The 21,971-nt window shown below is 41.9% G+C and overlaps 1 protein-coding gene across 2 annotated transcripts in view; it reads left to right on the forward strand.

The window, feature by feature from the left end:
• The window catches only part of btbd16 (BTB (POZ) domain containing 16), a 26,356-nt gene continuing 4,385 nt past the window's right edge, over nt 1-21,971 (forward strand). For both annotated transcript variants that reach the window (XM_037544063.1, XM_017710542.2), the window contains exons 1-12: nt 1-28; nt 337-626; nt 3,946-4,030; nt 5,104-5,177; nt 5,276-5,404; nt 9,205-9,363; nt 10,894-11,005; nt 12,157-12,226; nt 13,468-13,598; nt 14,943-15,062; nt 15,970-16,055; nt 20,820-20,902. In XM_037544063.1, coding sequence (XP_037399960.1) covers nt 350-626; nt 3,946-4,030; nt 5,104-5,177; nt 5,276-5,404; nt 9,205-9,363; nt 10,894-11,005; nt 12,157-12,226; nt 13,468-13,598; nt 14,943-15,062; nt 15,970-16,055; nt 20,820-20,902 — 1,326 coding nt within the window. In that variant the 5' untranslated portion in view covers nt 1-28; nt 337-349. The remainder of the gene's footprint in view (nt 29-336; nt 627-3,945; nt 4,031-5,103; nt 5,178-5,275; nt 5,405-9,204; nt 9,364-10,893; nt 11,006-12,156; nt 12,227-13,467; nt 13,599-14,942; nt 15,063-15,969; nt 16,056-20,819; nt 20,903-21,971) is intronic.

The raw sequence follows: 21,971 nt of genomic DNA on the forward strand, positions 1-21,971 counted from the left end.
AAACAAGCCTGCACTGAGCATTAAACAGGTGAGTCTTTCTTCTGAAATTAAAGTGCTAACACCTTCAGACTGTTCACTGCTTGAGCTTTTTTGGCCATTTAAAACGTTTCTCACTCTAATTAAGGAGCTTATAGCCTTAAAGTTGAGCCTTCATGCATTAAGAATGAGACTGGCTCATAGTAACCCGCCTCCTGCACTAGGATTGGTCAGGAGCTCACACTTTAGCCTATCGTAGTGTAGGAAGGCTGGACTTGTTGTTCTAAATATGGGATAAGTCAGTATTTAGGCCTGTTGCCATGGTGACCAACTTTCAGCTCTCCTTTGGGCCATTGTAAGTTGCTGCAGGACCATGCCAAGTGCCTGCCTCAACCCACGCAGTGACGGACAATGCCGCGTAAGTCCAACCAGACTGCTGGACGCACGCTCTCCTTCACAGATGACCCTGTTTCCTGGTGGTTTTACTGGACCGTGTCCTCAGCAGGTGATACCTGGTCCACCCAGCCGGCAGCGCACACAGACAGGATGCACCAACCGCTGGAGGCTGGACCGACCCTTCTCTGGCGACCTACTGGGCCAGGCCCAGGTGCAAAGAGCGGTCAGCCTGACCCACCGGACCGCGAGATCAGGTAGAGGAGCCTAAACCCCTCCCCTTAGTTAATTCCAGTGATCGATAACACAGCTAGTAACCCAGAACCAGAATGTTTTCCAAGTCATTTTGGGCCATTTCTTTCAGTCCATTCATCAGGAAATTTACAGACAGTGTAAAGGGTAACCGGTATTTTCAAATTCTGTCAAGAACTAAAAAACGTCAAAAATGGCGATTACGAGGTTTTCTTCTGACAACAGTGAGATGTGTGTTGGATGCTGATATGCTGGTCTTGCTTCTTACTGACCGGCTAGACCAGCTAAACCAGCATCAGACCAGCTTAGCCCACAGATGTCATGCTGTCCTGTGCTGTTTTTTTCAGTAGTCATAAAGGAGAATACTTTGTTAGTTTAATAAACATGTCAACTCAATAACACGATGGAAAGATACACTTTGAAAGCACACTCTCAGAAAAAAGGGTCGCTGTCACTGGGGAAGTGCCCTTCTCCTCACTTGTGTACCCTCAAGGACACATCTCAGCACCTTTAGTCATGGAACATAGCTGAACCATAATCCATTGAAATCATATTTTCTAAGCTGTACTGACTCCACACCCCCCGTCTCATCGCCAGGCTTTTTATTAAATGGTTCTGTTTTAAAACATTATTTTATAAAAAGATCCAAATGTCTACTTTTCCAGTGGGGAATGCTTATTTAAGGTGCACAGTTGGACCTGTAGGCCTGTAGGCCACTGTTTTCAGAGATGAGTGTAAACTAGCTTGCTAGTTAGCAACTTAAGCTAAAGCTGGGGTGGTTGGATAGTGTAGTGGGTAACATCTTTGCCTTCTATGCTGTAGACTGGGGTTCAATCCCCACCTGGGCAAACAACCTGCACTATACTAATAAGGGTCCTTGGGCAAGACTCCTAACACCGCCTTAACCTCCCTGTGTAACTATAATCAAATTTTAAGTCGCTCTGGATAACAGCGTCTGCCAAGTACTGTAAATGTAAGCTAAATAGCTAGTTAGCAACTTAAAATCGATAAGTCTAGCAGCACATGAAAAGTGCTATATACATGAGCTTATCTTTTATTCTAGCTGGTTAGCAACTTAGCTTTGATCCTCAAAAATAAGCTTTGGCTACCTGCGCTAATACTGCTTCCAGGAAGAAACGTCCCTGGCTGTAGTTAAAGGAGAATCCCACCGATTAATCCGAGTTTCAGAATAATAAATCATCGAAATGTAAACACAGTCATTCAGATTAGATTTGAAAGCGGTTTAATGTGGAGAAACATACAGACTCAGAGGTCTTTACAATGGTGGTGAATGGAACCAGGAGTCATCATGTCCACAACACAAGTACAGGCATTTTACTTCATGTCTTTATTTCATATCTAGTTTCTATCCAAAAATACTGTGCACCAGGCAGTATGTGCATAACCAATGCCTGTAGTGTAGATTTTAGAGACCTTAAACGCTGCTGAAGTCTGGTTCCCATCACTACCACTATGTGTCTATAGAATAGAGCATTTCACAGTGACTCCGAATGACTTTCTTTACATCTTAAGGACTGCATTATGTAGGAATTTTGGAAAATCGCTGGAGTTCCTCTTAAAGGCAGTCTGGTTGCTTTCTTTTTGAAGTGGAATCATTTCTCTAGTAGTAAATTCGAATAGGCCTCATCATGAAGGTCTTCATAGCAGCATCGCTCCACACTACCAGCAGTAAACCTGCTCCATGTTATTCATTGTCCGTCTGACATCCCGCAGTGTGTGAAGAAGCTGGCAGTGCAGCGGGTCCATGCCTGGCATTGGGCCCTGCCGTGTCAGTGCCAGCCCTGCCAACCTGGTGCCATGAGGCTGGCAGCAGGCTGAGATGGGCACCTGGAGAGGCCTGGCGAGGCATGCGGAGTTTAAGAGGCCCAAATAATCACACAAAAACTCACCCGCGCCAAAACAGGGAGAAAAAACTGACAGTTTGGCTTTTGATAGCACCGCCAAGCGTGTTTTTGTGTTTACGTGTGTGTGTGTGTGGATGTCCACATGTATACAAAAGTGTGCTTACATTATACAAGTCAGAGACCACCCTCATTTATTTCAATTTCCAAGCAGACAAGTTATTTCTGTACAAATTATTCATTTTTCAGTAAAAACATACATTTAACAGAACATTACGCTAATTTGCCTGCCTTGTGCTTCCACTCACTGGCCACTTTATTAGAAACACCCACTTTGTGCATCCACTCAGTGGCCACTTTATTAGAAACACCTGCCTTGTGCATCCACTCACTGGCCACTTTATTAGAAACACCTGCCTTGTGCTTCCACTCACTGGCCACTTTATTAGAAACACCCACCTTGTGCTTCCACTCACTGGCCACTTTATTAGAAACACCCACTTTGTGCATCCACTCACTGGCCACTTTATTAGAAACACCTGCCTTGTGCATCCACTCACTGGCCACTTTATTAGAAACACCTGCTTTGTGCATCCACTCACTGGCCACTTTATTAGAAACACCCACTTTGTGCATCCACTCACTGGCCACTTTATTAGAAACACCTGCCTTGTGCATCCACTCACTGGCCACTTTATTAGAAACACCCACTTTGTGCTTCCACTCACTGGCCACTTTATTAGAAACACCTGCCTTGTGCTTCCACTAACTGACAGAAAATGACACAACAGTGAAATATAATATGACAATTTTTAGTAATTACTGTGTCCACTCATGACCTTTGTCATAACACACATTCTTTTCAGGAGACTCACTTTCAGCTTCTCAAAGAATCTGCAGACACACCTCCAAAGGTCAGTCACAGAAGTTGATTTAGTGTTTTCTGCAGCATTCACGGATGTTGAGCTCTGGACTCTGGAGTGGTCAGTCCACTGTTCAGCTTCTTTGTTTGATGTGTCCATCTCCTTTTTTCAATGAGGTTCTTCCTGACAGCTACACATCCTTTCAGACCCACAGCACTGAGTTGTCTTCTCACAGAAACACCTGTGGATGTTTCCAGATCTGAAGCAGCTTGATGTTCTCCTCTCTCTCAGAGATGAAAGCTTTACATGCTGTGTAACTGATGGGGGAAGTTTTGGTGTCTACCAGGTCTTCCAGGTGGTTGTTAGGAGTCCAGTTTTCTCTACAGCTTTTAATCAGAGTTTGAGCTCCAGTTCTGGAAACTTCCGTTTCCTAGTGAAAAATTAATAACTTGTACTTAATGGTCGTTTTGTCTGCAAATGGAATAATTAAAGGTGGTCTCTGACTTGTGGACAGTACTGTTTTCATTTTAATCATTGTTTTACTTATTACATGATGTTTATGGTTACAATAAACTTACAATAAATTGTGTGTGTTCTAGCTGGCACATTTCGGACACGTGATGTCACATCCAGCCGGGATCCACCCCTCATGCTGACTGACATGCCCCAAACCACTGGGCTCAGGTTTTATTATAATTATTATTATTATTATTATTTACTGGCTTGCAGCCAGAGCTCCCTGCCTTCTGGGCGTTTGAGGGGGGTGGGGGTGGGGCTGGGGGGGTGTACAAAAGTGGGCCGCCTGCCAGTCCACACGCTATCAACCTCTAGTGGGCTGTGTGCCACAGTAGAGGGGGATGATCTGTAATTTGAGGGGTCTCTGAAGATAATGCGCTTGGTGAAGGGGGCGGGGGTGGATCAGGGTCTGGGGCCAGACAAGCTGCGGTCAGAAAACAGAGAGAGAGAGACAAAAGAAAGCAAGAAAAGAGAGAGAAAGAGTGCAGATGAAGTCCAGCTGGGTCTGTTCGTCTGTTATTGTGAGTCTGGATCTGCTCACACTGCAAAAAAGCCATTGACTAAAACTGGAGGAGATAAAATGAGAGTGAATGCAAAATGTGCTTGAAATAAGTGATAACATGTCACACGTCAGCCGAAATATCTTCTACCTGCTGAGAAGATACTCAAAATGCTGCATTTCATAGCAGTACAGCAGGACACTCTTACTAAGAGGGTTGATGGAGGAGAGAAAAGCAGAAGTTTAGGCACCCCTGGTCAAACACCACGTTTTGTTAATTTACTAAATGAAAATAAGTGAAGACGTCCTCCACAGAGAACACACTTCAATGCACCGTTGCTGTTTATTCACTATTGGGGGAAACATGCATAAAATGTGGCCTGTGCAAAAGTTTTATGTTTATTTTTGTTCTAACATGTTAATACATAAAAACGATAGAAATGAAACACTAAGATTTGAAGAAATATGGCCTAAAACAGCTAATGTTATCAGGGTTATGAGGGTCCATGGGAGTCCTGACCACTGAAGAACAGGGTAAAAGGGGGTAACAAAGTATCAGAGAAACAGATGGACTACAGTCTGTAACTGTAGAACTACAAAGTGCAGCTATTCAGTAAGTGGAGCTGATAAAATGGACAATGAGCGTAGAAACAAGGAGGTGGTCATAAACTTATGACTGATCAGTGTATATATATATAGTGTAGATGTTTACTGTACTGTTTTCTCTCCTTGTTATTCACAGTTCAGGCGTCCACTCCTCTCCAGAGCACTCATTCTATTTGCTCTCTCAGGAAGTGACCCAGAATGCTAAACCAGGTAGCAGCACAGGAAACAAACACTCATTATTTACTCCATTTAGCACTGATCAGAGCTGAAATCTCAAGCAAACACATATACTGCATGTTCATCCTCAGACGCAGTGCTGGAGTGTTTGGGCAGCATCTGGGAGCTACATGGCCAGTTTCTGTCCAGATCAGAGATGCTGGCTGAGCTTTACACGAACTGCAAGAAGCAAAGGAGCATTGTGCTGCAGAGCAGAGCAGGTAATCCTGCCTATCCGGGTGAAACACGGATCTAGCCATTACTTACACACCAACTGGCCACTTTATTAGAAACACCCTGCTTGTGCTTCACTCACTGGCCACTTTATTAGAAACACCTACTTTGTGCATTCAATCGCTGGCCACTTTATTAGAAACACCCTCCTTGTGCTTCACTCGCTGGCCACTTTATTAGAAACACCCACCTTGTGCTTCACTCACTGGCCACTTTATTAGAAACACCCTCCTTGTGCTTCCATTCGCAGGCCACTTTATTAGAAACATTTACTTTGTGCTTCCACTCTCTGGCCACTTTATTAGAAACACCCTCCTTGTGCTTCCATTCGCTGGCCACTTTATTAGAAACACCCACCTTGTGCTTCCACTCTCTGGCCACTTTATTAGAAACACCCTCCTTGTGCTTCCATTCGCTGGCCACTTTATTAGAAACACCCTCCTTCTGCTTCCATTCGCTGGCCACTTTATTAGAAACATTTACTTTGTGCTTCCACTCTCTGGCCACTTTATTAGAAACACCCTCCTTCTGCTTCCATTCGCTGGCCACTTTATTAGAAACACCCACTTTGTGCTTCCATTTGCTGGCCACTTTATTAGAAACACCCTCCTTGTGCTTCCACTAACTGACATAAAATTACTCAACAATGAAATATAATATATATTTCATATATAATATATATATATATATATACATATATATATATATATATATATATATATATATATATATATATATATATATATATATATATATATATAATACAGGTCAGTTTTCTTTGCTTTTTTAGTGAAATACATCCTCCTACATTCTAAAATTAAAGAAAGGTTCTGGGAAAGTGATTAGAAACTATTTCAACCTCTCGTTGAGCTCCATTCCCTCCCATTCATTGAGGACTCGCTCACGGGCACCCTCTGCTGTTTAGCAGACCTGTTTTTGATATAATAGGGGAAATAGGAAGAGGCTAGGCTTCTCATAAACCGGCTCTGGCGATAGAGTGTTTGTGAAAAAACACTAAAAGCGTTAAAACGCTTCTCAACTAATTAGCTTGCGTAGCCGGAACTAACTGTTTTATAACTGCTTATTAAGGTGTTTATGGCCTAATTAATAACCACCTATACACAAAATTTATAAATAGTTTATAAGGGTAGTCTTATTCTAAATTGGTACCCATTTTTGAACTTATTTCTAAACATTTTAGTTAAAATGAGTACGAGAAATATTAGACAATAGATGTAACATAAGATTTTTTTCAGCGTTGGAGGATTTGAATAAAATCAGAAGTCTTTCCACTTTAACCTCATAAAATCACAACATAAACGAACACGCTGTAACGTGTCAAGGAAGAACCACGTCGCCATTGCTAACGTTTCCTCAATAAGCTGCTTCACGAGTGTGGAACGCCTCCATGAACTGAATCTCATCGCAGAGGAGGAGAATAAAGTTCAACCGACTTGTGAATCGGTGGATCATTGAATCAGACATTTGATTCAACTCCCCATCTCCACTTTCCAAACCAGCCCGGCCCAGCTTTCATGCTCCCTGTAAGAGCCGCAGACGTTCTCATGAATTATTAAGCACTTCAGACTCAAAGTGCTCAAGGGAGCTCATTTACTGCGAGCGCCTCAGAATACAAAAAACAAGATAATCATATTAAAAAGCACATTTTCACAGCTCGGGCTATGAATACGATAACTAATCCCACAAAATCACATTACTGAACATAATCCTCCCGTCATACGGAGGAGCCGCCTGCATTTGGTTAGAGACGCGGCTCATCTGGTGAAGAACTCTGGTTTGGTGCTACATAGAACTCTTATAAAATCAATGGCTCTTGAAGGGTTCCTTAGTTGTATAGAACCATGAACGTTCAAAGAACACTTTGCAAGATTTAAGATTTCTTTGCACCATGAATGTGTTGAATGAGCTGGTTTTACATGGAACACAACAGGTTGTGTTAGTGTAGCCGTCATCTTCTCTCTTTAAAAAGATGGTTCTTTAACGGTTCTTTAGTCAGGAAAATGGTCTATATAGATACATGGACACTCAAACAACACTTTACATGATTTAAGGGTTCTTTGTATTGTGAAAGTGTTCTTCAGATTAATAGAGACGGTACGCTAGACGGTTTTACATAGGACCTCGAAATGGGTTCTATATAGCACCAAAAAGCATTGGTGCTGTATGGAACCCTTTTCTAAAAGGTAATATGTAGAACCATCTACAGCTCACTCCCCATCAATCTGAACAACCCTTACATGTTGCAAAGAAATCTTAAATCTTGCAGAGGGTTCTTTGAGTGTTCTTGGCTCTTGATTCTATTGCTGTCGAGCTTGACATCGTAACAATAGAAGAACCCTTTTTGGTGCTGTATGGAAACCTTTTCAAAAAGGTTCTATATAAAACCATCTACAGCACATTCTCCATCAATCTGAAGAACACTTTCACTATGCAAAGTATCTATTAATGACACAAAAATGTTCTTTGAGTACTCGTGGTTCTATCTTTGTCAAAGAGCCCTTGAGGAACCATCACTTTTAAGTGTGTAGAAGTGTTTTCAAAAATATTCCTTATAGAACTATCTAGAGTACATCAATCTGAAGAACCTCTATACAATGCCAAGAAATCTTGCAGAGGGTTCTTTGAGTGTTCATGTTTTATGTAGATATGTAGATTCATTAACACTTTGCATGACTTCAGGGTTCTTTGCATCGTGCATGAGTTCTTCAGATTCTGATAGAGAACGTGCTGTAGATGGTTTTACAGGATCTTGTTGAAAACGGTTCTATATAAAACCAAAAAGGGTTCTTCTATTGTGTTACGCTTGACATCATAACAATAAAAGAACACTTTTTGGTGCTATACAGAACCTTTTTCAAAAAGGTTCCATATAGAACCGTTTACAGCTCATTCCCCGTGAATCTGAAGAACGCGGTCATGATGCAAAGAAATCTTGAATCTTGCAAAGTGTTCTTTGAGTGTTCATGTTTCTTTTTAACTTCAAGAACCATTTATTTGGAACCCTCTTTGGTGCTATATACACTCTTAGAAAGATGGTTCTTCAAGGGTTCTTTGGTGAAAAAAAGGGTTCTATGTAGATTCATGAACCCTATGCATGATTTATAGGCTCTTTGCATCGTGAAAGCATTCTTCAAATGGATGGAGAATGTGATGTAGAATGTGCTGGTCTGAGTGGATCAGACAGCAGTGCTGCTGGAGTTTTTAAACATCTGCTGGACTGACAATAGTCCACAAACCAAAAATATAATAGTGTCCTGTGGGCAGTGTCTTGTGACCACTGATAAAGGTCTAGAGGATGACCAACACAAACTGTGCAGCAGCAGATGAGCTATCGTCTCTGACTTTACATCTACAAGGTGGACTGACAAGGTAGGAGTGTTTAATAGAGTGGACAGCGAGTGGACGCAGTGTTAAAAACTCCAGCAGCACTGCTGTGTCTGATCCACTCAGACCAGCACAACACACACTAACAAACCATCACCACTTCAGTGTCACTGCAGTGCTGAGAATGATCCACCACCCAAATAGTACCTGCTCTGTGAGGGTCCATGGGGGTCCTGACCACTGAAGGACAGGGTAAAATGGGGTAACAAAGTATCAGAGAAACAGATGGACTACAGTCTGTAACTGTAGCTGCTAAAATGGACAATGAGCATAGAAACAAACAGGTGGACATAATGTTATTACTGACCGATGTGATCTTGTCCTACTTCTAAAGAAAGAGGGATTTAAAATTCTATACCATGGTGTTGTGATGGTTTCACAGGCAGCAGGCAGACAGCAACGTCCAGTGGGTGGCGTGGCAGCGCTGGACATTGGGGGCGGACGCTGAGAGAGGATGGAGGGATGGGGACGAGCAGAGGAAGCCTCAAACGCCCCATCCTGCTCCAGCTGCCTGTTCACGACCCCTCAATCAGTAAAGAGGGTAACATTCAGATCAAACCTTACTGATACTGTATTCATACACTATTCATCTATTGAGTCCTAAGATTATGGATCAGTTATTCCTTTTAAGACTCAGTGTGTCAAATGATGCAATAAGCCACATGAAGCCGTGCGTTACTGGGGCTGAATCTCAAACAGCTCCCTGCTCCCTACATAGTGCACTACATAGGAATCTAAATGCTGGATCATGCAGCCTAACAGAGCAAACTACAGCTAAGAAACAGTCATTTGGGATTCAGACACATCCACACTCGACAAATGAAGTACTGTAGTGGCCAGAATTTCTACACTATCATAGCTAGAACACTGTTTAGGGAGTACAGAGCTGTCTGGGATTCTGGGTTTGATGCGACTTTTGACTGAAACACAAACGTTTGAAGCATGTAAGTCATTCAAGTGGCATTTTTTTTACTTTTATACTGTCATTTTACAGTTAATTATACCGCAAGTGCTTTAATTCAAGTTTGTGTCATTGATTGAGTTGTTTAGCCTGTTAGTGAGCTGACCAGCCTGGTTCTAGTTCAGAATATAAGTCGCCAGCCCCTCAGTTTAAACAGAAAACGGGTTCTTACTTCATCAATACACTCAGTGGTACTTGAGAGTCTAAGACTATTCCATTAACAACACAAGGGTTTCTCATGCTGTGGCGCAGTAATTCACAATTCAGTTGTTGTGAGGTGGTCATAGGTGGGTCTATATCGTGGATTTTGTTCAATGGCTTAGAACGCGGCTCAGTCAGATTTTAGGACCGGAACTATCTGTTTTATAATATGGATCTATTGTCTTTGTCGGAAAAATCTTATCTTCATATCTCCATTTTTGACATTTTTCAGTTTTTGACATAATCTGAAAGAAATTGTTACCCTTTACATTGTATGTAAATTTCATGATGAATGGACTGAAAGACACAGCCCAAAATGACTTAGAAAGACGTCTGGTTCCATTGACTTACATTAAAAGTAATGCAGGTTTTTTCCTTCTCCTGTAAAGTTACCATTGTGAAGCCATTGTAACTGTGTCCTGCTATAAACACAGATAAAATGGACACAATCAAGACAAAAAGCGGGACACATAGCACAGCATTCGGATGCCCACGTCAAAGGGGAATAATCCAATAACTTTCAAAGCGTCTGCATAATTTAGTCATTGACGTGTAAATAAAGCAACTCAGATTGTTTTGATGTGAAACGGCTCACTGTAGAGAAACGTTCAGGCTCAGATTCCTTTACAGTGGTGGTGAATGGAACCAGAGGTCACCATGACTACAGCACTTTCTATTTTATTTTTATTTAGCCATTTTATTTACTATCTAGAAGTACCAGTGAACCAGTGAGTTTTATGTGGAATGCTGATGATGGTAAAATAGTGGAACAAAGAAAAAATGTGTTTTCTTTAGAGACTGTTTTGCCTGCATGTTCTCCCGGATTTCAAAATAGTTTAGGTTAAGATGTTGTATATGGATGGAAGTAGTGACCCTCTCTCTCCTTGCTTCTTTTGCCCTCTGCCCCAGATCTGTCCTTTGCCCTGCGGACTCTATATAGGCCAGCAGAGCGTCCAGAGCGGTGGGAGGGGTCCTTGCTCTCTGTAGCCATCATGCTGGGCCTATCACAGCTCTACCAGAGGTGAGCACACAGACAGTGCTGCCTTACGCTCTCATCAACAATCAGCTCCTCATCTAAAGCCCTGGTGGTGTTAATTAGTTTTACACATGGAGGTGCTGTGATTTAGGAAGGTAACTGATGTTAGTGCAGTATGAATCACTCCATGTCATGATTGAACTATATATATATATATATATATATATATATATATATATATATATATACATATACATAAATATGTGTGTGTGTGTGTGTGTGTGTGTGCATGTGCACATGTGTGTGTGTGAACTACATCATGTTAACCGACACCCCTGCTTCATTAAGTCCACGCCTGGGTCTCAGGAGAGCAGAGTGCACTCCAGTCCCACATGCTGACTCACAGAGTCCAGCCTAGGTGGGCCTGTTGAGCGGTTTTGGCCCCAGTTCTCCACATTCACTCATGAAATGTGTTGTCATCTTGTCTGTTCTCTGAACTCGTCATGATTGACGTCTTCAGTGGTCCACCCAGCTGGGTTCGGCCTGTAAAACTAAAGCACAAATATATGGACATTTTTCACTGTCCTTAAAGTTACAGCTGGGCCAAAAATCAGATTTGCACAGTTTCCCCAAATGTGGTGGACCAGCCAAGACATGTTTGGTGTCTGAGCTTTTGGTTTGGAGCTACCAGGCTAATAAGTAACGGAAGCTTGTAGCCAGCCAATGAGCCTAAATCATCACCCACTTGCCTCAAGCCGTGGGGAGATGTTCAGTATCTCTACTAGATTTGATTATGTGGTTTGTGACACTGTATGACACACTGTTCTCTATAAACATGGAGAAAAGTTCATTGCGTAGCTAAAAACTGTAGCCGCTGTCTTTGCGAGGCCTGACTCATTTTATATGTCAGTAAATAGTTCACTATGACTCCACATGAGCATCAAATTAAAGTAGGAGGTTCGACTGAGGTTGAAATAATTGTAGGATGTATTGTATATTAGTTTGTTGGATTTTTTATTGGCAGTCAGATGAATTACCTGTATCTTACCCCTAGTGGAGGGAGGTAGAATTGCTATAGAACCATAAAAGGATGACTATTCAAACTCTTTTGTAAGAACAGTTGTTCCACTTTTTGGTCACCAAGGAAATAATGGCTTTCTGTCTTGAGTTACTGATGGATGCATTTTGATTGGCAGGTGTCTGAATGAGATGATGGTTAACATCACTTCTTTGACGGTGTGTGACTTCCATCGAGTTGCCTGCGAGGTAGGACAGACGAGAGTATAACGACCTAATGTAACCCCAGACTGATCTGAGCACTATGACTTATAGTCTCACCCACACTACAAACACACATTAATGTTTGGAGTCATTTCCTCAAATGACCAGCAGGGGGAAGCAGTTCTTTCATTTCCAGCCTGGACTGCATCACTCTCTCTCTCTTTTCATCTGTGTGTGTGTGTGTGTGTGTGTGTGTGTGTGTGTGTGTGTGTGTGTGTGTGTGTGTGTGTGTGTGTTTGTTTTTATGCATTTGCAGTACAAACCTGGGTTTGTTGGAAACTAGACAAACCCACCAACAAAGTGATCCTGACTTTGTAAAACGCTTTTTAATAAAAAAGCTAAGAAATTTCTTATTACACAGCGGTACTTACACCTCTATAAGGCATCTCATTATTACAGCCATGATGTTATTCGTGATAACACACGACACTGAGTGTTCTATTGCTTTTACTTGCTGCACAGTCTGCTGTAAACCTCGAATTTTGAAGATCGGACTAAGCCATAAAACTGCCACAATATCAGGTTCAGCTCAGTTTTGTCAGTTTTCGTCAGATCAATATTAAAGTTGTTTTGTTCCAGCCAGTCTGTAAAGCATCTTACAGCCTGTTTAGTTTGGCGAATTGTATTGGGTTCATTTCTGGCTGGTTCCAGGTTGGTTAGCTGTCCTTCTGTCACAGTTGCTGGCTGAAAAGCTGCTCAGTGGCGGCAACAGTTTAGAAATTTAGTGTCGTCTCGTCTTCAGAGACGGACCAACTCAGCTGTCGGTGAAATGTGATCTTAAAAGTTTCAGTTTTCTCTTTGTGGCAAAGTAAGAAGTAAAAATGTTCAAATGGCTTGAGCGTCTCCTACAGCTGTCAAAGTCGTTGCTAAGCAACGGTCTCTCAAATATACAATTACATAAGCTAAAGTCTTGTTGCACTGACTCACACTAAGAGTTAAATACACTGGGCATCATTCTTACCTAAGAACAGATTCTACATAAGAAAACACTGCTCAATGTCAGAAACCTCGTAAAAACTGTGTAAATGAGTTTTAGAGGAGTGGGTTTTTCTTCTTAAAAACAGTTGGTGAATGATGGCTCATTTTTTCAAGTTATTTTTTTTAGAAATTTTGCTCCCACAGTGACATTATTATTACAAGCATGCATGTATATAATGAATATGAGGTGTACGTGTAAAAACAAACCTGTGTGTGTGTGTGTATGTGTGTGTGTGTGTGTGTGTTAGCACAAGCAGACGACTCTTCAGAGTGCGTGTGAGCGTTGGCTGGAGCTGTTTCTGGTCACTGAACTTTCACATCAAATTGGCCTCAGGGACTTGCCCTTTGACCTCCTGCTCAAAACCCTGCGATGCCCCAGGTCGGCTCAGTGCACGAGTGCTGTCATACCTAACTGCATTAATGTGATTAATGATAGGTTATAGACTGCTGCTAATACAGCTACAGTACCCTTAAAAGCAGTAACCTTTCAGGAGGAGGAAGAAACCTTCTTAACTTACAGAGTTAAATATACACCCATCAGGCCTAATATTCTGACCACCTCCTTGTTTCTACGCTCATTGTCCTTTTTATCAGCTCCACTTACTGTATAGCTGCACTTTGTAGTTCTATAGTTACAGACTGTAGTCCATCTGTTTCTCTGATACTTTGTTACCCCCTTTTACCCTGTTCTTCAGTGGTCAGGACCCCCACGGACCCTCACAGAGCAGGTACTATTTGGGTGGTGGATCATTCTCAGCACTGCAGTAACGCTGATGTGGTGGTGGTGGTGGTGCGTTAGTGTGTGTTGCGGTGCTGTTGGAGTTTTTAAACACCTCAGTGTCACTGCTGGACTGAGAATAGTCCACCAACCAAAAATATCCAGCCAACAGCGTCCTGTGGGCAGCGTCCTGTGGGCAGCGTCCTGTGGGCAGTGTCCTGTGGGCAGTGTACTGTGACTACTGACAAAGGACTAGAGAATGACCAATACAACCTATGCAGCAGCAGATGAGCTATCGTCTTCCGACTTTACATCTGCAAGGTGGACTGACGAGGTAGGAGGGTCTAATAAAGTGGACAGTGAGTGGACACAGTGTTCAAAAACTCCAACAGCACTGCTGTGACTGATCCACTCAGACCAGCGCAACACACACTAACACACCACCACCACCATGTCAGTGTTACAACAGTACTGAGAATGATCCACCACCCAAATAGTACCTGCTCTGTGAGGGTCCACGGGGGTCCTGACCACTGAAGAACAGGGTAACAAAGTATCAGAGAAACAGATGGACTACAGTCTGTAACTGTAGAACTACAAAGTGCATCTATACAGTAAGTGGAGCTGATAAGATGGACAAAGAGCATAGAAACAAGGAGGTGGTTATAATGTTATGGCTGATTGGTGTATGAATATTTATCAATGCTTCAAAATTTCAGTTCTAGTAAAAGTTCTAAGGAAAAAAAAAGTTTCTAAAGATTTGCGAATTGGTTTATGCATCGGTTTTATTATTTAAAGTCTTTGACAAGTGTTCAAAAGTTTGGAGTCACTGTTTTCTGTAATATTACAATAATCTGTAGACAAAATGTAGTGTACATTCAATCAGATGTGGTCCAAACATTTGACTGATAGAATAAACTGGCACATAATTAAAGTTAAAACATTAGGAATGGATTGTTAAGCTGTAGTTTGTGCATTAAGAATCAGGTCCATGTCTCTGCGTAGAGTGTTTGCTGTCAATGAATACGATCTACTGAAGACGGTCCTGAACTGGATGTACCTGCAGTTAAACCCCGCAGAACAGACTCCACCTTCACATAGTGCAGTCAACAGCTTCTTCTGCAGGTATGCACCTCACTGCACCTTCAACATTCATGCCTATTACGCCCGGTCCTTCACAAGTCTGAGACCATCCTTCATGAGTTTATCTTCCCGTAAAAGCAACCAGTAAGTCAAGAGATATTTCTGAGAAGAAGAGGTTTGAGAACATAAGTTTTCAAAGCTAGAAGCGGCAAATAAAATAGGGCTCCTAACAACCACCTGGAAGACCTCGGAGATACCATAACAACCCCCCGTCAGATAAACAGCACTTAAAGCTTCCATCTGTGAGAGAGAGGAGAAAATCAAGCTGCTTCAGATCTGAAAACATCCACAGGAGTTTCTGTCCGTCCTTCCACTGTGAGAAGATAACTCAGCCCTATGGATCTGAAAGGATGCGTAGCTGTTCAAGAAGAACCACGCTGAGAAAAGGAGACGGACGCATCAAACAAAGAAGCTAAACAGTGGACCGACCACCCCAGCGTCCAGACATCAGCACCACTGAATGTGGTTTACTTGGATCGTGGGAAGCAAAAATGCTAAACCAACTTCTAAGACTGAACTTTAAAGATGTGAAAAAAATCCCTGGAAATTCCTTTAAAAAAACGAAAGTAGTTTCCTATAAAGAATGAAACAATAAATTGTGGACACCTTAAATGCTTTGACACATTATATACACACTTAGCAGTTGAGGCTTCTGTGTAAATTTCTGTTAGATATGCTTTTTACTCTTTTTCTGATGCTGAAAAATGAATGACTTAATTAATACTTAGTACCTAATGGTTGTTTTGACTTAACATATAAAAAATTAAATGGTGGTCTCTGACTTCTGCACAGTACTGTATGCTTTCTTATATGAATATGCTGGTACTGATGGCATGATTGTCTAATCTCTCTCTCTCTCTCTCTCTCTCTCTCTCTCTCTCTCTCTCAGATCTGTAGGGGTGTTTTTGGAGCAGCCAGTGGGCCAAATGTATCTGCCTCTCTTCCAGGCCCTTCGTCTGCATGGCATCACTGAGCGTGAGTCACACTCACATTCCACAGAAAGCCATACTGTACTGTTCACACACATTATCGTGATAATAAACCACATCACCCCAGTTCAGGGTCTTTTTCGCTCGATGCTGTTAGAAATAAAGGCTCTATGCAGTTATATTTTTTGCTCATCAAGGTACAAACAAAGTAAATGTTCCCTCAAAGGTTCAACAGTGGGTTTAAGGTCCAACTGTGTACCTTAAATAAGTTGAAAAGTTCGTATTTGTACCTTTTCATAACCAAATGTTTTCAAACTAAACAGTAAAATAAAAGGCCTGGGGCGAGGCGGGGTGTGTGGAGTCAGTACAGCTTAAAAAATATCATTTCAGTGGATTATGGTTCAGTTATGTTCCCTGGCTAAAGGTACTGAGATGGACCCTTGAGGGTACCATCCCAGTGACAGGAGAAGCAAGGCCCCAGTGACAGTTTAGGACCTTTATTTCTGAGAGTATAATGATGAACATGGTTCTGTATAGATATATGGTTCTGTATAGATATATAGAACCGTGGATACTCAAAGAACCATTTGCATGATTAATGGGCTCTTTGCATTGTGAAAGAGTTCTTCAGATTGATGGAAAATGTGCTGAAAAGGGTTCTACACTATATTTCCAAAAGTATTCGCTCATCTGCCTTGACGTGCATATGGACTTGAGTGACATCCCATTCTTAATCCATAGGGTTTAATATGATGTCGGCTACAACAGCTGAAACTCTTCTGGGAAGGCTTTTCACAAGGGTTAGGAGTGTGTTTATGGGAATTTTGACCGTTCTTCCAGAAGCGCATTTGTGAGGTTAGACACTGATGCTGGATGAGAAGGCCTGACTTGACTCTGTGTAGGCCAGTCAAGTTCTTCCACACCAAACCCGCTCATCCGTGTCTTTATGGACCTTGTTTTGTGCACTGGTGCGCAGTCATGTTGGAACAGGATGGGGCCATCCCCAAACTGTTCTCGCAAAGTTGGGAGCATGGAATTGTCCAAAATCTCTTGGTGCTGAAGCAATAAGAGTTCCATTAACTGGAACTAAGGGGCCGAGCCCAACTCCTGAAAAACAACCCCACACCATAATCCCCCCTCCACCAAACTTTACACTTGGCACAATGCAGTTAGACAAGTATTGTTCTCCTGGCAAATATCAAACCCAAACTCGTCCGTCACTCCAAGAACACGTCTCCACTGTTCTAGAGTCCAGTGGCAGCACTTTACACCACTGCATTTGATGCTTTGCATTGCGCTTGGTGATGGAAGAACCGTAGCGATACTCTGTCTTTTGTGCTATCACCTCTACCACCAAGCATCATTGTGAGAAATAGCTGACTGTGTTTCATGAGGTGATTGATGCTAGCTTACGTCACGTGAGCCCTGCTAAAGTTCTAGTGGTAGCAGGACTGATTGCTTGATGGATAAGGTGTTATATATGGTTCTATGCAGAACCTTCTAGAAAATGCTTCTATATAGCACCAAAAAGGGTTCTGCTGTTGTTATGACGTCAAGCTTTCAGCAATAGTAGAACGCTTTTTGGTGCTATGTAGAACCATTTTCAAATACCATAGAACCATATTTAACATTCTTCATCAACAGCCATTTCACCATGTCAAAAAAACATTTAAGCATTAAATGGTTCTCTATAGAGCCCATGGTTCTAAAGAGAGCCACTGCCTTTTTGAATCAGGCATTGTTCCTCAGTAACACCTTTCCAGTCTTTCTTAGTCTAATAACTCAAACCATCGCCATTCTCACTGCAGGTTGATTACAAGAACTTTTCTCAGAGTTTTCCGTTTGCTTGATGGAAGGAGTAGCATGTAGAGCTGATTGTGATTGACTGAGGGGAGTGTCAGTCATCATTTTGCAGACGGACGATTGTGCACAAGTAAGGCTTGTCTAACCTAGCAACAGTAGCTACAACACATTTGTGGGTGGAGCTTGGACAGGTCCATCAGAAGAGTGTTTCTAAGGCCACACACTACTTTTATTTATTACTGATGGATTTCCACTGTTACTGTGAATACCACTGTGCATCTTCCAGGCTCTTCCCCCTCCTGAACTGTGTGTGCATATTGACGCACTCTCTCCCCTCTGACAGTAAAACACTGATAACACTGTCCGCTAATAAAAACACACACTGAAGAGCATGTGGGCACACTCTCACTGACCTTTTCTTGTGTTTTGTTTTTTTTGGAGGGGTTTGTACGTGTGTGCGGATGCGTGCAGAATGACGTGGTGTTCTTGGAAGCGGAGTGATTGCGGGTAAAGGCAGATTGACACATCCTGTGTCCAGTCCTCTGTCCCTCTTGCTCTCTTTTTCTGCCTGGGAAGCCTAAGTACTGCACAGACCACAGTCCTGATTCAATTCCTCTGATCAGGGGCATCGCTAGATCCATTTTAGGGGGGCTTTAGCCTCCTCTAAATATTAATAGCCCCCCAAATGAATGGACATTATTAGTTAAAGTCAAAAAACGGCCGGTGCTACCAGAGATTTACTAACATAACAGCAGGACACAGCGATCTTCTGCTGAATAATGCTTTCATTGAGATGTAAGTGTGGCCTTTCTCAGAGTTGAATCCTAAACCGTTTCAGCCTCAGGAATGAAATAAAAACAGTTCCACCCTCCATCAGGATAGTGTGAATCATTGTTCCTTAATAACACTTTTTCACCATTTCTTAGTGTAATAAATCAAACCGCTGCCATTCTCACTGCAGGTTTGTTGCAAGGACCTTTGTCAGAGTTTTGCATTTGCTTGACTGAGGGAGTAGCATGTGGAGCTGATTGTGATTGGCTGAGGGGAGTGTGAGTCATTATTTCGCAGACAATTGAGCAGGAGTAAGGCTTGTCCAACTTAAACTTCAAGTTCCTGGGGGCGTATATGGACGCAGACCTCTAATGGAGTTCCAATAGCTCAGCGGTCGTGAAAAGGGCACAGCATCATCTCCACTTCCTAAGGATCCTCAGGAGGCTCAGTCTTAAGGAGGAACTGCTGACTGTTTTCTACCGCTGCTCCGTGGAAAGTGTGCTGACTTATTGGGTCTCTGTGTGGTTCTCCAGTTGCACCACAGCACACAAAAAGGACTTACAAAGGGTCATCAACACCACCCAAAAAATCATTGGACATCCCCTACCATCTCTTAAGGAACTCTACAGCAACCGCTGTCTCAGAAGGGCAGACAGGATTAAAAAAGACAGCACACACCCAGGGTACCGAATGTTTGAACTGATGCCATCTGGCAGACATTACAGACAAATGAAAACAAGGACAAGCTGACTAAAAGACCGTTTTTACAACCGGGCCATCGCTCTGTTAAACACAAACATGTGACTGATCGGGTTTTGGTGCAATTCCACACTGGGGCAATGACATACTGTGCAATTAACAGTTCATTTCAATGGGCCAGTGCAATTTATAACTGAAAAATTCAACTTTGATGGGTCATGTGCAATCATTTTTGTTTACGTTTTATTGAGAGTAAATTTGTATAGTATTTAAATTCTTTTATCTTATTTTATTTTCTCTTTCTTTTTCTTTGCACCAAGAGTGGGGGTTTGTACCTCAATTTCGTTGTGCAAGTCTACAAGTACAATGTGCAATGACAACAAAGTTCGTTCATTCATTCAAACAGCGATCCTAAACGAATGCTAAACAACAGAAAGTCAAATACTTGCTCAGCCAATCGTACCAGTCCCTGTAAGCTGTAAGCCAGTCATATCAGAACTTGTATGCTGTAAGCCAATCCTATCAGACCTGGGGTAGGGGCTCTGGTCCTACTCACTCTGCTAAGTAACTAACATCAGTCGGCAGTCGCTAACATTGTGACAGAATTTTTGCTAAAATCATACTAAAATTAAGATTGGGCCTTTTTCAAAATATATAATATACAGTCTGGCTGTGGTCAGTATAGCTGGCTATCCTGTTTTTAGCCGGTTAGCAAGCTAACGTCAAGTTAGCGTGAAGTAAAGAAAAGGGGTTAGGCCATTATCACAAACATTAGCTAGCTGAAGAGCCAAATGTTTTAAGAATTCTGAGAAACTTCACAGATTACGTATCACGTTTCTGTTAAGTATTTCGAAACAAGCACACCAGTATTATCTAGAATAGATGTAGTATTTAAGTCTGTTCATCATATGCTATGAAGAAATAGATCTTGTGAACAACTGGACCAAATAGACAACTGGACATTTTTGGGTGATTTAAAACATCTTCCTTGGGGTTGCTCCCTGCAGAACCCCTTAGTAAAGGCATAGCCCCTCATCCTTAAGTCTCTGGCGATGCTCCTGCCTATGATTGTCAACCGTCACTTCTGCCAGATGTGGATGATTAGCATGATGAGCTATGATCTAGCATTGCTACATCTACATGACTACTAGTCTCTTAACGGGCAATATAAGAAATTAGTTGGGATGGTGTAGTGGTTAACACCTCTGCCTTCTACACTGTAGACTGGGGTTCAATCCTCACCTGGGCAAACACCCTACACTATACCAATAAGAGTCCTTGGGCAAAACTCCTAACACCACCTTGGCCTACCTATGTAAAATGATCAAGTTGTAAGTTGCTCTGGATAAGAGCGTCAGCCATAAATCTAGTTGATTGGTTGATCATGTCAGGGGCTCTAAGTGATTGTATGATGTACTGGTTTTAATGCATGTTGATGGTGGAAATGAGTGAATATTGAAGGATGTGAAAACTTCACTTGAATGCTAGTTTTGTACTAGAATGCTCCTTTAATGTTGCTTCTCTTTGTTTCATTCAGGAAACCACGTTAAGGAGATCCAGAAGATCAATGTATTTCCTTCTTCATGGCTTCTCCTCACTTTCTCCAACCACTACTACTCTGTGAGTCTCCGTAGCTAGTAGCACACATGAACCACAATGGGTGATTTGGGGGTTTTGCAGTAGGTTTCATCTGTGCCATCGTATCATCACTACGACTCATTTTAACTGTGCTGAGGTGCTGAAACGGTTTGAATTATGCTGTGCTCATGAATCAGTCTCAGTTTGACTCATTTAAACTGTGCTGTGGAACTGAATCAGTCTCAGTTTGACTCATTTTAACTGTGCTGTGGAACTGAATCAGTCTCAGTATGACTCATTTTAATGCTATAGTAATGAATCAGTATCAGTGCAACTGTGGGAGTAAATCAGTGACTCAGAATCAGTGTCAGTTTGGCTCACTTAAGGCAAATGCTGAATCAGTGTCAGTAGGACTCATTTTACCTGTGCTGTGGTACTGAATCAGTGACTTGTTTTAACTGTGCGCAGGCATAACTGATTCTCATTTTCAGTATGTTTAACTGTACTGTGGAAATTAATCATTGATGCATTTTAACTGTGCTGTGGTACTGAATCAGTGAGTCATTTTAACTGTGCTGTGGCAATGAATCAATGAGTCATTTTAACTGTACTATGTCAATGAACCAGTGAGTCATTTTAACTGTGCTGTGGCAATGAATCAATCAGTCATTTTAACTGTACTATGTCAATGAACCAGTGACTCATTTTAACTGTGCTGTGGCAATGAATCAATGAGTCATTTTAACTGTACTATGTCAATGAACCAGTGACCCATTTTAACTGTGCTGTGGTACTGAAACAGTGAGTCATTTTAACTATACTAAAATGCATCATTGTCAATATGACTCATTCCCACTGTGCTGTGGCACTGAATCAGTGACTCGTTTTAACTGTGCTGTGGTAATGAATCAGTGCGCTAAATCATAACTGAATCATTGGCAATATAACTCATTTAAACTGTGCTGTGGTACTGAATCAGTGACTTATTGTAACTGTGCTTTGGCAATGTATCGGTAGCTGTGTTGTATCATAACTGAGTCATTTTAAGTATAACACATTTTAACGGCGTTATGATAATGAATCAATAACAGTGCTCAATCCTAACTGAATC

This window comes from Pygocentrus nattereri, chromosome 13 (assembly GCF_015220715.1).
Source record: "Pygocentrus nattereri isolate fPygNat1 chromosome 13, fPygNat1.pri, whole genome shotgun sequence".
NCBI lineage: Eukaryota > Metazoa > Chordata > Actinopteri > Characiformes > Serrasalmidae > Pygocentrus > Pygocentrus nattereri.